The sequence below is a fragment of the Hydra viridissima genome, unplaced genomic scaffold (assembly GCF_058129835.1).
Source record: "Hydra viridissima isolate aposymbiotic clone 2 unplaced genomic scaffold, HvirCarnegie_v1 scaffold_13, whole genome shotgun sequence".
Lineage (NCBI taxonomy): Eukaryota > Metazoa > Cnidaria > Hydrozoa > Anthoathecata > Hydridae > Hydra > Hydra viridissima.
In genome coordinates this window covers 6041855-6055631 of record NW_028324312.1, presented here as the reverse complement: position 1 = coordinate 6055631, position 13777 = coordinate 6041855, and the positions used below count along the sequence as shown (strand labels likewise).

The 13777-nt window shown below is 29.3% G+C and overlaps 1 protein-coding gene and 1 long non-coding RNA gene across 3 annotated transcripts; both read left to right on the top strand.

Annotated features, from left to right (window-relative positions):
• Positions 1-997: 997 nt before the first annotated feature.
• On the top strand, positions 998-3423 carry LOC145194941 (ras-like GTP-binding protein Rho1). 2 transcript variants are annotated; one of them, XM_080072688.2, is made up of 2 exons: positions 998-1134; positions 2798-3423. In XM_080072688.2, exon 2 carries the CDS (start codon positions 2807-2809, stop codon positions 3383-3385), a length of 579 nt encoding a protein of 192 aa, XP_079928814.2. In that variant the 5' UTR covers positions 998-1134; positions 2798-2806; the 3' UTR covers positions 3386-3423. The 2 variants fall into 2 exon arrangements, with proteins under 2 accessions (XP_079928814.2, XP_089926769.1); XM_090070643.1 differs by lacking the exon at positions 998-1134 and adding an exon at positions 1187-1293.
• Positions 3424-10004: 6581 nt separating this feature from the next.
• LOC149880182 (uncharacterized) lies at positions 10005-12363 on the top strand. The gene is made up of 2 exons (XR_016446297.1): positions 10005-10296; positions 10634-12363. It is a non-coding gene; the product is annotated as an uncharacterized LOC149880182 (long non-coding RNA).
• The last annotated feature ends 1414 nt before the right edge of the window (positions 12364-13777 follow it).

Here is a 13777-nt window from a genome sequence, read left to right as displayed (position 1 = left end):
TATAATTGATTGTCTAATCTTTTTTACATCATTTTATTGTAAGGTAGCTGTGTACTTCAGTCGGTCATCGTTGAGTCATTGAAAAGTCAACAATACAACAGATAGTTATTTAAATGTTTGTTACCTCAGTTCCCTTTAAAGTTTGAATTGGTTATCAAAATTTTTTGCGTGGCAAATAGTTCAAGTGATATAAAATAATGAATTTTACTTAATAATACTTTTATACTACATTTTTAAAATAACTACAAAAATTTTATTAAGAAAATAGTGAGTCTATAGTATACAATGGTTTAAAAAAAGAAATATTATATGTAGTTATTAGTAAATTCGTTACTTCTTGTACAACTTTTGCGTACCATTTACCCGTTTTTTAAAAATACAGTATACAATCTCATTTTTCGTTTCTTATTTAAGCGTCCTCATTTTTTCATTCAAATTTTGGAGTTTAACCAAACTTTCAATTAACTGAAAATTATTTTCAAATGTTTTTAACGGAAACGTTTTTCAAAATGAAGCTATAAACAAAATTTTAAAACTGTAAAAAAAAGAAAAGTGACGTTAAAATTTATCTAAATCTTAGATAAAAAGTGGGTGGTGGAAACTTCATATGAGCTTTTCCCCTGAGATACCCTTTTACCTTTAGTTTTTTTTAAATTGATAAATATTCTAATACTTTAAGAATACTTTGAGATCACGGATATTTTAAGATTAATTTTCCAGCACTCTAATTAGGAAATATTTTAAGTTGCTCAAATAGACGAATAAATTACTAACTAAATAAAGTATTTATAGCCGTTATGGTCATACGGTGTATCCCAAGTATAACTGCTTTTTGAGTAAACTAAATCTGTATAGATAAAGGTCATAAAAAGTTTAGATCTGTTAGGTTATAGATTTAAAAATTAGTAATCACTCTTAACTACTGCTATTTTTTTAAAAAAAAAAACACATCAACTTTGCTTTTTAAATACTTACTATGCTTACTGAAATTTTGACTCCCTGTTTAACCTCTATTCAGCCAGACAAACTGCATTTAATGAAAACCTCCAACTTAGATCTCTTATTTAAAAAAATGTCATATCTATAAATTTCGGTTGCAGTAGAATTTTGTTCAAGGCATTTTTCAGAAATTAAGTATAGTTTTTTTTCTTTTTTTTGACTGGTGAATTTTTTTAATTTTTGTGTGTGTTTAAATTAGTTGAGCTACGATATAATAATAGCATAACTAATGACGGAGGGTTCTTCAAATGCGTAATTTTAGGGAGAAGCTTGAAGTAATTGTGGATTAAAAGGGTACTTGTAGCGTTACTTGGTTTCAGAGTTTTTCATTTGTATACACACAACAATATATATATGTATATATATATATATATATATATATATATATATATATATATATATATATATATATATATATATATATATATATATATATATGTATATGTTTATTTATATTATGTGTATATATATTTTTATTTATTTATATATGTAAATATATGTATATATATGATATGTATATATTTATTTATATTATATATGTATATATTTATATATATATGTAAATATATATGTATATATGTATATATTTGTATACATATTTATATGTATATATATATGTATATGTTTATACATGTATATGTTTACATATATATATGTATATTCATATATATATATATATATATATATATATATATATATATATATATATATATATATTTATATATACTATATTATATATAATTGCATGTACATACTTAAACATATCTACACATACACATATACATATCTTCATACAGTGTACATAGTTAACTAACCAGTAATCAATTACCATTCTCTGATTAAGAATATGATTTTTAAAATGTTGATAATTTTCAGTTTAAAATTATTAAGTAGTTTAATATTTTTTAAAAAATCTGAAGAGTTCTGTTGTAAATGGAAGGCCTTATGAACTTAGTATCCTGTACAATGTTGAATGGTGAAATATAAACCATTTTTTTTGTTTTTTATTTTAAACTATCTCTTTTGTTTTTTAACTGAACTCATGATATATAGAGAATTGAGTTTTGTGGGTTTTTGTAAGTAAATTGTTTTATTTTTGAGATTTTGATTCTTTACCTTCAGAATATTTCTTGGGGATTAAATTTTTAAATTATGTTTTCATATTTTACATAACTGTTTGACAGATAATTGTGAAATGGATATGATAGGTTCTATTATTATTGTAAGAAGTTCTATTATTGTCGTAAGAAATTCTAGCTAAAATTATTAAAAGTAGGGTTTTCTTAAATTTGGTCAAGTTCAAAAGGGTTCTTAGTTGTATAATATTTACAAAGTAGTTCAAAAGGATTCTTAGTTGTATAATATTTACAAAGTAGTAGGTGTATTTAATTATTTTTAAATCTTAAAAATTTGCTAATGAGTTATTAAAGTAAATTCTAAAAAATTTAAAAACATGAAAAACGAACTTTAATAAATATTTTGTGTAGAGAATAATTCCTGTCATATTAGCTTTTAAGCCTCATTAAGTTTATTAGCTGATATGAAATGTAATTTTTATTGCATAGAAATAAATTGTGATTAAATAAAGTGTGATTAACCAAATAAACATTACTTATTTATCATCATCATATCCTCTGCTGTTCTATTACCAAACTTAATTCTATTACCAAAGTGTCATTTAAGGATTTTATTCAGAGCCTTAATATTCAGTAGTATTAATCTTGTCCTATGATGATAATTGCAATAATGATAAAAAGACTCCAGTTTATTATGTTTATGCTTTTTTTTTAAATTTTAGAAAAGTTATATGGCTGCTATTCGTAAGAAACTTGTTATTGTTGGTGATGGTGCTTGTGGTAAAACTTGTTTGTTAATTGTCTTTTCAAAAGATCAATTTCCTGAGGTTTATGTACCTACAGTTTTTGAAAACTATGTAGCTGATATTGAAGTTGATTCCAAGCAAGTTGAATTAGCATTATGGGATACAGCTGGCCAAGAAGACTATGATCGTCTCCGTCCTCTCTCTTACCCAGATACTGATGTCATACTAATGTGTTTCTCCATTGATTCCCCTGATAGTTTAGAAAACATTCCTGAAAAGTGGACACCTGAAGTAAAACACTTCTGTCCAAATGTTCCAATCATTCTTGTTGGCAACAAAAAAGATTTGCGCAATGATGCAAACACAATTCATGAGCTCTCAAAAATGAAACAAGAGCCAGTTAAAATTGAACAAGGTCGTGAAATGGCTGAAAAAATCAATGCATTCAGTTATTTGGAATGCTCTGCTAAATCCAAAGATGGTGTGCGTGAGGTATTTGAAACTGCAACTCGAGCTGCTCTTCAAGTTAAAAAGAAGAAAGGCAAAAAGTGTTCTATCTTGTAAAATTCAACTCATTGTTTAATTTTAATTAGATGAATTAAGACTATTATTTTTTTACAATTAAAAGCTGGCTAATGGCTTTTCAAGAATAGATGGTATTATTATATATTTCATAAATTATGTTCTTTAACCATTTTAGGTAGCCATATTTTTTTAAATCTATTCTTTATCAAATCCAATCCTTTCTCCCTTTTCTCTTCCCTCCCCATCATTTCTCTTGCTCTCTCCCCCTTTTATTACTGATTTTAAACTTTAGAGCATACATTTCAATAACTTGCTTAAGATTTACACAGTTCTCCTAAACCTTCAAATTGAGAGCTCTATTTAATTTTTGTTGATTTTTTCATCAGTAATCTGTAAGCTGTTTTGAGTCATTGTATATTAGGATATGGCATAATATACTAATTTTCTTAAAATTTGTTCTTGGTATATGTTTATCTAATCACAAAAATTTCTCCAAGCATGTAGAAATCACGCAGAAATTAAATTTTATTTCCGTCATTTTTGTGTCAAGTTTTGCATTTAACTGAATTTTCAAGCTCTAAGCCCCCTAACTCTCGAAATCTTTTTAAAAAGGGTAACGTGGCTTCTTTTTTTTTTTTGGGGGGGGGGGGGGGTGTTCACTTCTGACTCTACCAGAAAATCCAGAGCTGGCAGAATTCACGGGCCTCCTTGCGTCTGTAGTTGGATTCAACCCCAACGCACTGCTAAAACTAACTGCGGACAGGTACCACTTATGCACTTTTGGGGACTTAGATCACTAATCCCAACTGGATGTTAACCTTCCAAGTTTGCGCTCTACCGTACAAATATGGTGTTTTAAATAGCATCCCTAAAGAAGCAAATTGGGTTGTTTTCTGACCTTCAGAAAGAAAAGACCTCTAGACTTTTCGTCCTAGAATTTTGACATGTTGCCGGACATCATCTCAGCGTTACAACTAGTTTCAACGAGCGCTTTATTCTAAAGGCCTCTTCAATGGCCTTTCAAATGCTGGAAAAATCAGATCGAAAGTTCATGCAAATATTATCAATACTTTTTTTCTGAAGAGCTATTTAACATGATTGTCCAATTAAATGCGTTACAGGGTGACCACAAAGTATCCGCACAGATAAAGAGCTTAATAAAAAGCATGTAGAAAGTATTTGGAACACAACTTTTATTTTAAAACATTTATTGAACTATAACAATTATGATTCAAAGATTGAATTCGAATTTTCCTCCATCAGCAAAATAACAGGCCTGTAGGCGTCTCGGGAATGCTTCGACGGTGGCGAGCAAGTAGGCAGGGTCCAGAGAATCCCAAGCTTTCAGTAGTGATTTTTTTAAACTTTCAATATTTTTATGCGGCTTTTGTAACGGCGCATGTAAACGGTTCTGAATGTAGCTCGCTGAGTAGCCTTTTTTGTGAAACTCGATGATAGATTGACGATAAGGAGAAACGCGCACCATTCTAAAAAAACCAATTGAACATAGTTTACAAAGTATATAAAGTAAAGTAAATAAAGTTTATGACATAATATTAACCAAAAACAACAAATAAATAAGAAAATACATAAGTGCTTTTATGCTTATATTTTCACAAGATGAAACCGTCTCGTGTGCGGATACTTTGTGGTCACCCTGTATATAAAACGTTTTTTAAACAAATTATTGAGTGTTACCAATTAAGAACTGAGACTGTATGTTATGTCATTTGTGCGACTAACAAACCAACTTTATTATTTACATCAAATCTAAATGCAGTAAGAAAAATGATTTTTAGTCGCTCTAAGAAAATTGTAAAAAGATAGCTCTTTGTCGTAAAATCAAACATTCTTTAAAGTGTGAGCAGTGCACATTCTCAGTTAAATCTACAGAACATATAGGCAACCTTTAAAAGTTAATGTTTCCCGAAGTGCTAGTTATAATTAAATGAGTTATACAAAATATTTTTCTCGTGTTTTTACCAAATTCATCTAATAACCAAATAACAACCGAACTAAAATCCCTTTAGGTCGGTAATTTAGTTATTGATATTATATTGATGGTAGTCATTGATCTTTAAAGATTCTCGCTGAAAGAAAAACACCATGATTTAGTTTCAAGTGGTAATACATGGTCCAAAACTTTTCTTTTATAAAAAGCAAAATGCAAATGAATAATTTATTTCTCAAGTCTAAATATTTAGTTTCTTAAAAAGAAAAAAAATCCTATGCATATAATGACCTATCCATAAAATATCCATAAAAAATGAAAGAGAAAGAAAAATTAAAACTAAAAGTTGAGAAACTTTGAATATAAGTTTTCTTCGTTTCAGCACTTTATCTAAGTTTTCTTCGTTTCAGCACTTTATCTAAGCTTTAGATAAAAATATCATCAGCCGCTCGAAATTTTTATCGACATTCATACAATCAGGCTTTACTTTTAAAATAATTTACTTTTGAATTGAAATTTTATTAAAGTTTGGTAAAACTTGTAAAATGATTTTGAAAACGGTTTTTTGGAAAAATTTAGTTCACATTGACCTTCGTTTTATATATGAACTTTATAAATATACAAGCTGGAATATCCGGTGCAATGCGCCATGTTTTCCAGCTGTTAAATATAGAACTTTATTGTATTTATCAGAAATGCATTTGCATCTTTATTGTCATGTTTTTGGGAACTAAACCACACTGTGGTAATGTAGCTTTTTCGCAACAAACACATCGATAAATTACAATAATCTCTCCAACAAAACCTGTCTTGACAAATTTTTTCGTTCATTCATACCGTATGCTTTTCCAAAAACATCCTTCAAAAATCCTCATAAAAAACCACTAAAACATATTTACAATTTTTTGAGTCCGGGGTGGTCCACACCTGGCCTTAAACCTTCCCTGGAAAAAATTAGACCAGTGCGCAAAAATTCAGTCAAGTGAGGATCAAAATTGTGGATTTGTATAAAGAACACACCTACATACATACATAAATACATACATATATACAATCATACATACATACATACATACATACATACATACATACATACATACATACATACATACATACATACATACATACATACATACATACATACATACATACATACATACATACATACATACATACATACATACATACATACATACATACATACATACATACATACATACATACATACATACATACATACATACATACATACATACATACATACATACATACATACATACATACATACATACATACATACATACATACATACATACATACATACATACATACATACATACATACATACATACATACATACATACATACATACATACATACATACATACATACATACATACATACATACATACATACATACATACATACATACATACATACATACATACATACATACATACATACATACATACATACATACATACATACATACATACATACATACATACATGGTTTTAATAAGGGTAGCACTTGCAATTTAGCTAGTGCTAACCTATTCTTGTTAATTTTGCTCCTTATATGAGTGAAGTTGCAGAGAAAGTTTTAAAAAGTATACTATCATAATTATGTAAATTTTCTAAACCTCAAGGACGTCTAATCTACTCAAATGAAATGATTAAGTTTTCTCTGATTCATAGATATCAAAATATCAAAATGTAGACAAATGTAGAAGAAACGTTAGAAGTTTTCTATAAAGCATTTTTTAATTTGTGAGTTTTTATAACAGAAAAATCATTAAAAAATGTATCAGCATTTAAGGTTCTACGTTCTTAGTTTCTTTTTACGACTTTCGATTTTCTCGAGTTTAAAGACTGTTAATGTTAAAACAGGTGAAATTTCTTGGAGCTTAATGCATGATGTATATGAGAAAGGTGAATTGTTACCTGCCAACTTAAAAAACTTAAAAGCTTTTAAAAAGTTTCCAAATTAAAACCAGGAAACAACAAAGTATTCCTTTAAATAATTTTCATAAAACCATATCTGTTGGAATCATCAGCGATTTCCCGAACAATACTGTAGGTACTAGATTTTTCAAGCTTATCAACATTCGGTGGAACACTTCAAATTAGAAGGTAGTCTTTAACATAAATAATAGGATTGGAGGAGCAGCCATTTCAGACGATAAAAAGCCGTAAGCTTTGTAGTATTGATCCAAAGATTGACTTTTTACATTATTCCCATGATAATAATAATTCAATTGCACCACAACGTGAATTTTGACTACAAAGAACATAATTCAAAACATGATAAAATTAGTATACTAGAGATCAACATACGTGTGAGCTTTAAAAAGGAGGAGGAGAAAATAGTTTTGATGAGAGGGATTCTTGATTAAAATGAGGATTTGAAAACAGCATTTTGATGTTTAAAAATGTACGCTTAGCGAGCTATTAAAATAATTATGAAAACGGCAGCAACAGCAGTAATTTGATTTTAAATAGTAAAAGGAGTAAAATCGATAGCATATAAAGCACCATAATCACAGCTTACTAAACCTCTGGGCGATTTAAAGTCGAGTTTGTCGTGCATACTAACTCATTAGAATGTTTTGGATCGTTGCGTTCACAAGATTTAAACAAATGTACCGTTCGCACTCTTTTTTTGGCCAGAGACATTATTATCTATTCTTCAAGGAATGATTGCATTCTGCTTTCACATTTTAATATGAGCATGAGTTTTTTTTTTTTTGTTAAATAAAATTGTTAATGTTAAGAATCTTTTTTTCATCAAAAAAAGTTATCAACTTCATAATTTAATTACGAAAAATGTACAGGTTTATTAAAACACAAATATTGTATATACCTTGTGCAGATGCTTTTAAGTATTAAATGAATGAATGAATAAACAAATGCATATATAAACATATAATGCATAAATTAATATAAAAAATGTATTTACATTGTGTTAAAAGTATTTACACAGCATTTAAAATGTCATATTCTTGTTAAACGATGAAGTATGGATAGAATCCATTTGGATTACTGTATAAACACATTAGGCGGTGTGAATAAAAATGAGCAATTGCTTTTACTCAGTAATTGGTCAGCTTTACGTGAATAAAAACTTCAACAACTTTTCTTTAGTTTTTATTCGCGTAAAATTGAGCAATTCCTGAGTAAATAGCTAACCTTTACATGAATAAAAATATGAGGAAAACTGCTGAAGTTTTTTATTCACGTAAAGCTGACCAATTACCGAGTAAAAGCAATTGCTCATTTTTATTCACCCGGCCTATTTAATCCATTTTTACTAAAATGTAAATTTCACTGATAAATAACTTTCGTAACTTAACTAAACATTGAGTGAATAAATGTCAGATAAGTATAACATTGATATATTTTATTTCAAGTTCATCAGATCCATCGGTTGCCTTTTTCGGACTTTCATGGAGTTACAATTCCCGATGACGTAAGATCTAACATTTCTATTTTATTAACAAAGTTTAGAAGTAAAAAAAAGAAGAAAGCAACTCAACGACAAAATTATTTTTTTCAAGATGAACAAAAGCTTGTTAAATGCAGTAAATTTTCATATTTATTTCAGATTAACAAGTTCAGGATATTGTTGGCAATCACAGACCCCTACATTTCATCTCTACGAAAATCAAAACCAAAAAAGTTTAAGAGATTGTTGCCAAAAGCAGTTTTCCTCTTGGTTCCGAAGGCGGAAGATTATGATGACTCCTATACAGATGACGAGGAAACAGGCTTCTAAGATAATGAAGATTTGATTGAAGAGGCAGAAAAAAGTGAAGAGGACGATCAAGATGAAAAAGAAGAAGAGTAATTGCAACTGAAATAAAATGTTTATTTGAAATGTATCACTTCAACTTCTACCATTTGATCCGTATTTTTGCGTGATTGTCTACCATATTGGATCCGCCATTTCGTTTTTTGTTTTTTTAAACTTTCAACAAATTCTTAATATGTGTCCTTAAAGAACCCTAAATACCAATTTAAGTACAAATTAAACATTTAAATAACATTTATGTCCTCCGTATTGAACCCGCCATTTCGTTTCTCTTAATTTTTTTAACGAGTTTTTTGTCAGCAACCTCAAAGCATATTTGCCACTAAACATCAAGCAAAACAAACAGCACTTTCATACTTTTGTATCACTATATTGTTTGGTGAAAAACTGACTTTTTAAATAGGATTCTTTTAGTTGTAATTGCGCTTTATTTCTTTTAAAACCAACTGAAACAATTAGAAAGTTATCTACAATAACCAAATGATAAACAGAAATTGTTTTTATCTTTATTACTTAAACTTAACTAAAGTTAATTTAAATTTTCAATTCTCTGAACTCGATTTTGTTTGATTGCTTTTGTTTTCTCCGTGTCAAGCTTTTTCCATAGTGACCATTTTTTTGTTCGTAATCTTAGCAGATTCTCTGAGCCGTTAGTTTTTGCTTGATATCTTGAAATGAAATTTTATTTTCGAGGAGGTTATCGATTTCTTTAGAGACCATTTTTTAGATAACTCAAAAAGTGTTCAAGCCACTTTTCTAAATGTTAATAGCCACGCTCATATAGCTTAGAAAGCAGGTTTTCCGATATAAGTTTTTAAGAAAATTTTCCCGTGTAAAAAAAAAAAAAATCACAACCACAGTAGACTTTATATTCCACATCGAGTAAGTTTTACTGACGTCAAATTAATTTGTAATTCGTATTAACACAAATGTGAAGTCTGATGTTTAATTTTAAAAGTTGAAAATTCGCATACAGTAGCGATAAACATAATAGTTATCGCTACTGTATGCGAATTATTAGTAATAGATTTTTCTTCACTTAAATTGTATTTCATACCAAGACTCCATTTGTTTTTTTAAAATGGAGAGCTTATCGTCCGATAATCAGACAGCCTCTGATCTTCTGTGTAGTTCTGCAAGTGTAGCAAAAGATGAAAGAGTGGTTGCGCCAATAGATGTTAATCAAGAAGTAAGAATCTCTCTTTCTCGAACGGTTTAAACATTTTTTGTTTGATTAATGTACATTCATAAAAAAAAATAAATAAATGAGATTTGATTTAATAAGAAACGCTTTAAAGTTTCAACGGAAAGATTTCAACGGAATAAGTTTGCAGATACCTAAAGAAAAAACGAAAAATACTATTTGCGTGAAAAGTTATTTTGCTTCTTCGAAGATTTGAAAATGTATTTCAATCAATAAATATTAATGCAAAATGAGAACAATTTGAAAGTTGAAGCTGAAGTTGTCATAAATGTGCAAAAAATTTTCATAAGTGTGCAATTTTTCTTCTTAATCTTGTTTTTAGCGTTACAGTGACACTGACACTCTTCCTCTCGTAAACACAAGCATTGACACTGAAATCCTAAAACTAAAACCCAGAATTGAAGAGTTGGATAATTTGAAAAAAAATTATGAAAATGTGAAAAAATAAAAGATGCGATAAAACGAAAGTTGAAACTAAAAGTTGCTGAAAAAAATGAAAAAAAAGTTGAAAGGCTGAAGATAAGTAAAGAGCACTAGAGAATACTAAAGAATGAAAAAGAAAAAATGCTCGCGGCTGAAAATAAAAATGCTGTTCAACAACTACCTAAACTCGTTTTGGAACTGCTTGAGTTCCTTTTTTTTTCAAAAAGGAACTCAAGCAGTTGAAAAAAAAAGTACAAGATAACAAAGGTGATTTTGAAAACTGAACTAAAGAGAAAAATTAGGCAAATTAAACTTATAGACAATGTCACAGATTGGCAGCTTCAGCGCGAACAATCTTATTTAGAATATCGAAGATTGAAATCAATCTTATTTAGAATCATCGAAGATTGAAATCAATCTTATTTAGAATCATCGAAGATTGAAACTTTAAAGAACGAGCACTGAAATAAGGAAGAACTTTTTCACTGAAACAAATTTAAAAAATCAAAAAAGTTAGAACGTTGAGGAGCTGAAAGTAAAGTTGAGAAAGAAGTAAAAAAAAAAAAAAAGAACAGCTTCAGTTCTTAAAGTTCAGTTCTCAACTTTCGTAAAAATTCCATCACAACAAGGGGAACGCGTTTCAAAAAGTGAAAACAAGGTTTAAAATCAAATGGTTGAACATCCAAACCAAGCCGCTTAGCACTGAAATCGAGCGGTTGTGGACTAATGCTCAGCGTTCAAACAATCATCTCGCTGACGAATCCGCAAACTGCGGCTCTTGCCAGATATTTTCAGAAAAAATTCTCTGCCCCAAACACTCTCCGAGACCTTTAAAGATGCGCGCATTTGAGTCGCTCTGAGGTGTTTGCCAGAATGTAACAAAGCGTTTTCCATAAACGTTGACTACCGAATGAATATCATAGAGTGTTCATCAAATTCACAAATGAAAAAAGGAAAATAATTGACAGTTAGATTTTCACATCCGCAGTTGGATCAGCTGGACTTGCCATGGAGAAAAAGCTTGACACGCAAAAATTGCGCATCAATAAAAAAAGTGTAACATTCAAAGTTGAAACTAGAAAGCTTGTCAAGGAAAAGCAAAAAGAAATTTTCCCTTTAAAAGTACAGTTAGAAGTTGAACGAAAAAGATGAGCAATTGTCGAAACACAAGCCGTTGAAGACAAAAGTTCTCACGAGCACCGAAACAGTATAAATGCTATGGAAAACGAGTTTAAATTAAGAACAAGACAAATGATTAATCAAGAAAGGGCTATTATAAATGAGTTAGGAGTCAATCAGTGTACTTTTACAACTGAAAAAGACTTAATAGAACGGTTGGCTCTTTTGGAAAGTGATAATGAACGAAAAGATCAGCTCCTTTATACGTATGATTCTCTTATAAACAAGGAAACGAGAGTAAACGAGACTCATAACCTCTGTTGAGCAAAAAATGGTATCCCTGGATAAAATAACAGCGAATTATCAAGCCATAAAAGCGAGGTTGGAGGAGCGTATGATCCGTCTTGAGTGTATCCAAGCAAGCATAGCGCAGTCAAAGCTCTCTTCAGTCTCAGTGTTATTGACAAAAATGATGTAACTTTTTTTTTTATTTCATATATTTTAAAAACAGCTTACTGTTCTTGATGTGTCGTAGATATTTGGCTCTATTGAGATTTTTAAAACCTGTCTGTTAATAAATGTAGTTTATAAATTTAAAAGTAAGGATCGCCCTTCTTTTGTTCGTTAAAAATATATATTAGGTCATTGACAAATATTTGAATAATTGTTCCAGAGTCAACGCATGCACGTCAGAATAGCAAAAAAAAACGAATTTTTACAAAAATACTGCCAATCTGATAAAAAAATGAATTTTTTTAAATATCTTACTCGATTATGCTTAATCTTTGTAAATTGACCTTATTATGATTAAATTTTTAAGAATACATAAACATTTCCAAGACCCAAATATTTTTGATATCAAGATTATTTATGAAGTTGTAAAAACTCAAATTTTCACTAAATTTTCGTCTATTTTCTATATGCATGATGTATTAAAAAAAAATTTGCTCAGTATAGTTAGAAAATGATTGCAGTAAAAAAAACAGTTTTTGAGTTTTTGGTAACTAAATTTATGTAACTGACAAAAAAGTTACTTCAAATAGGCACATTTTTATTATGAAAATAGGCCGTTTTTATCAATTTAACTAATAATATCCAGCTGTGTCCAACCTAATTTTAAGAAAATGTCATAGTATAATCCAATTTCAGTTGTTTAAAAGTAAGAACCAGACCGTAAATGAACATCCTAGAGAAAAGTGTTATCAAAAACTTTTGCACAAAAAATTTTTATGCTTCAAATTTGGCGGTTAAAGTTTGCGTACGCCAGGAGGCGTGGTTAAGGGGGCTGGGGTCAAAGGTTGGAGGTCAAGGTGGGAATTTTGAAGAAGTGTAAAACATTAAAAAAAATCGTGAAGTTGGCTCAGCTAAAGACGTTTTTAAAAAAGAAAATGTTTGAATGATGAAAAATGTAAAAATTTTTGATAATTCTTTCCTCAAGGATGCTTTTTTATGGTCCAATTTTGGCATTCAATAATCAACTAAAATTCAATATGCAGTTGGTGACACAAATATTTGCTTCGAGTTTTGAGGTTTTAGTAGGTTTAGCATGTTTATCAGGTTTAAGGGTATTTCTGTGGTTTACGTAAGATTCAGCTTTCATTCTTGCTTCCGTGCTATTACCGTTGATCACCTTAGGACGGATCTCTTTCTACTCTTTTTAATGTCCTACAATAAAATACCCATATTTGGATTAGTTAGCGAACATTATAAATTTTTATTTCAAACATTACATACCTTGGTACATCAATAAAGTTACCTCCTAAATTGTTGTTTTCAATATTAGAAACATTTAAATTCTTTTCGTTTTCGATTTCAGATTTAAGCAAAAGGGAATGCTAGAACCCTTTCTTTTGATGAATTGTTGGTGATCTATTCAGCAACTTTTTTTTTTTTAACATTTTACGGCATTTATTTTGCCGACAAC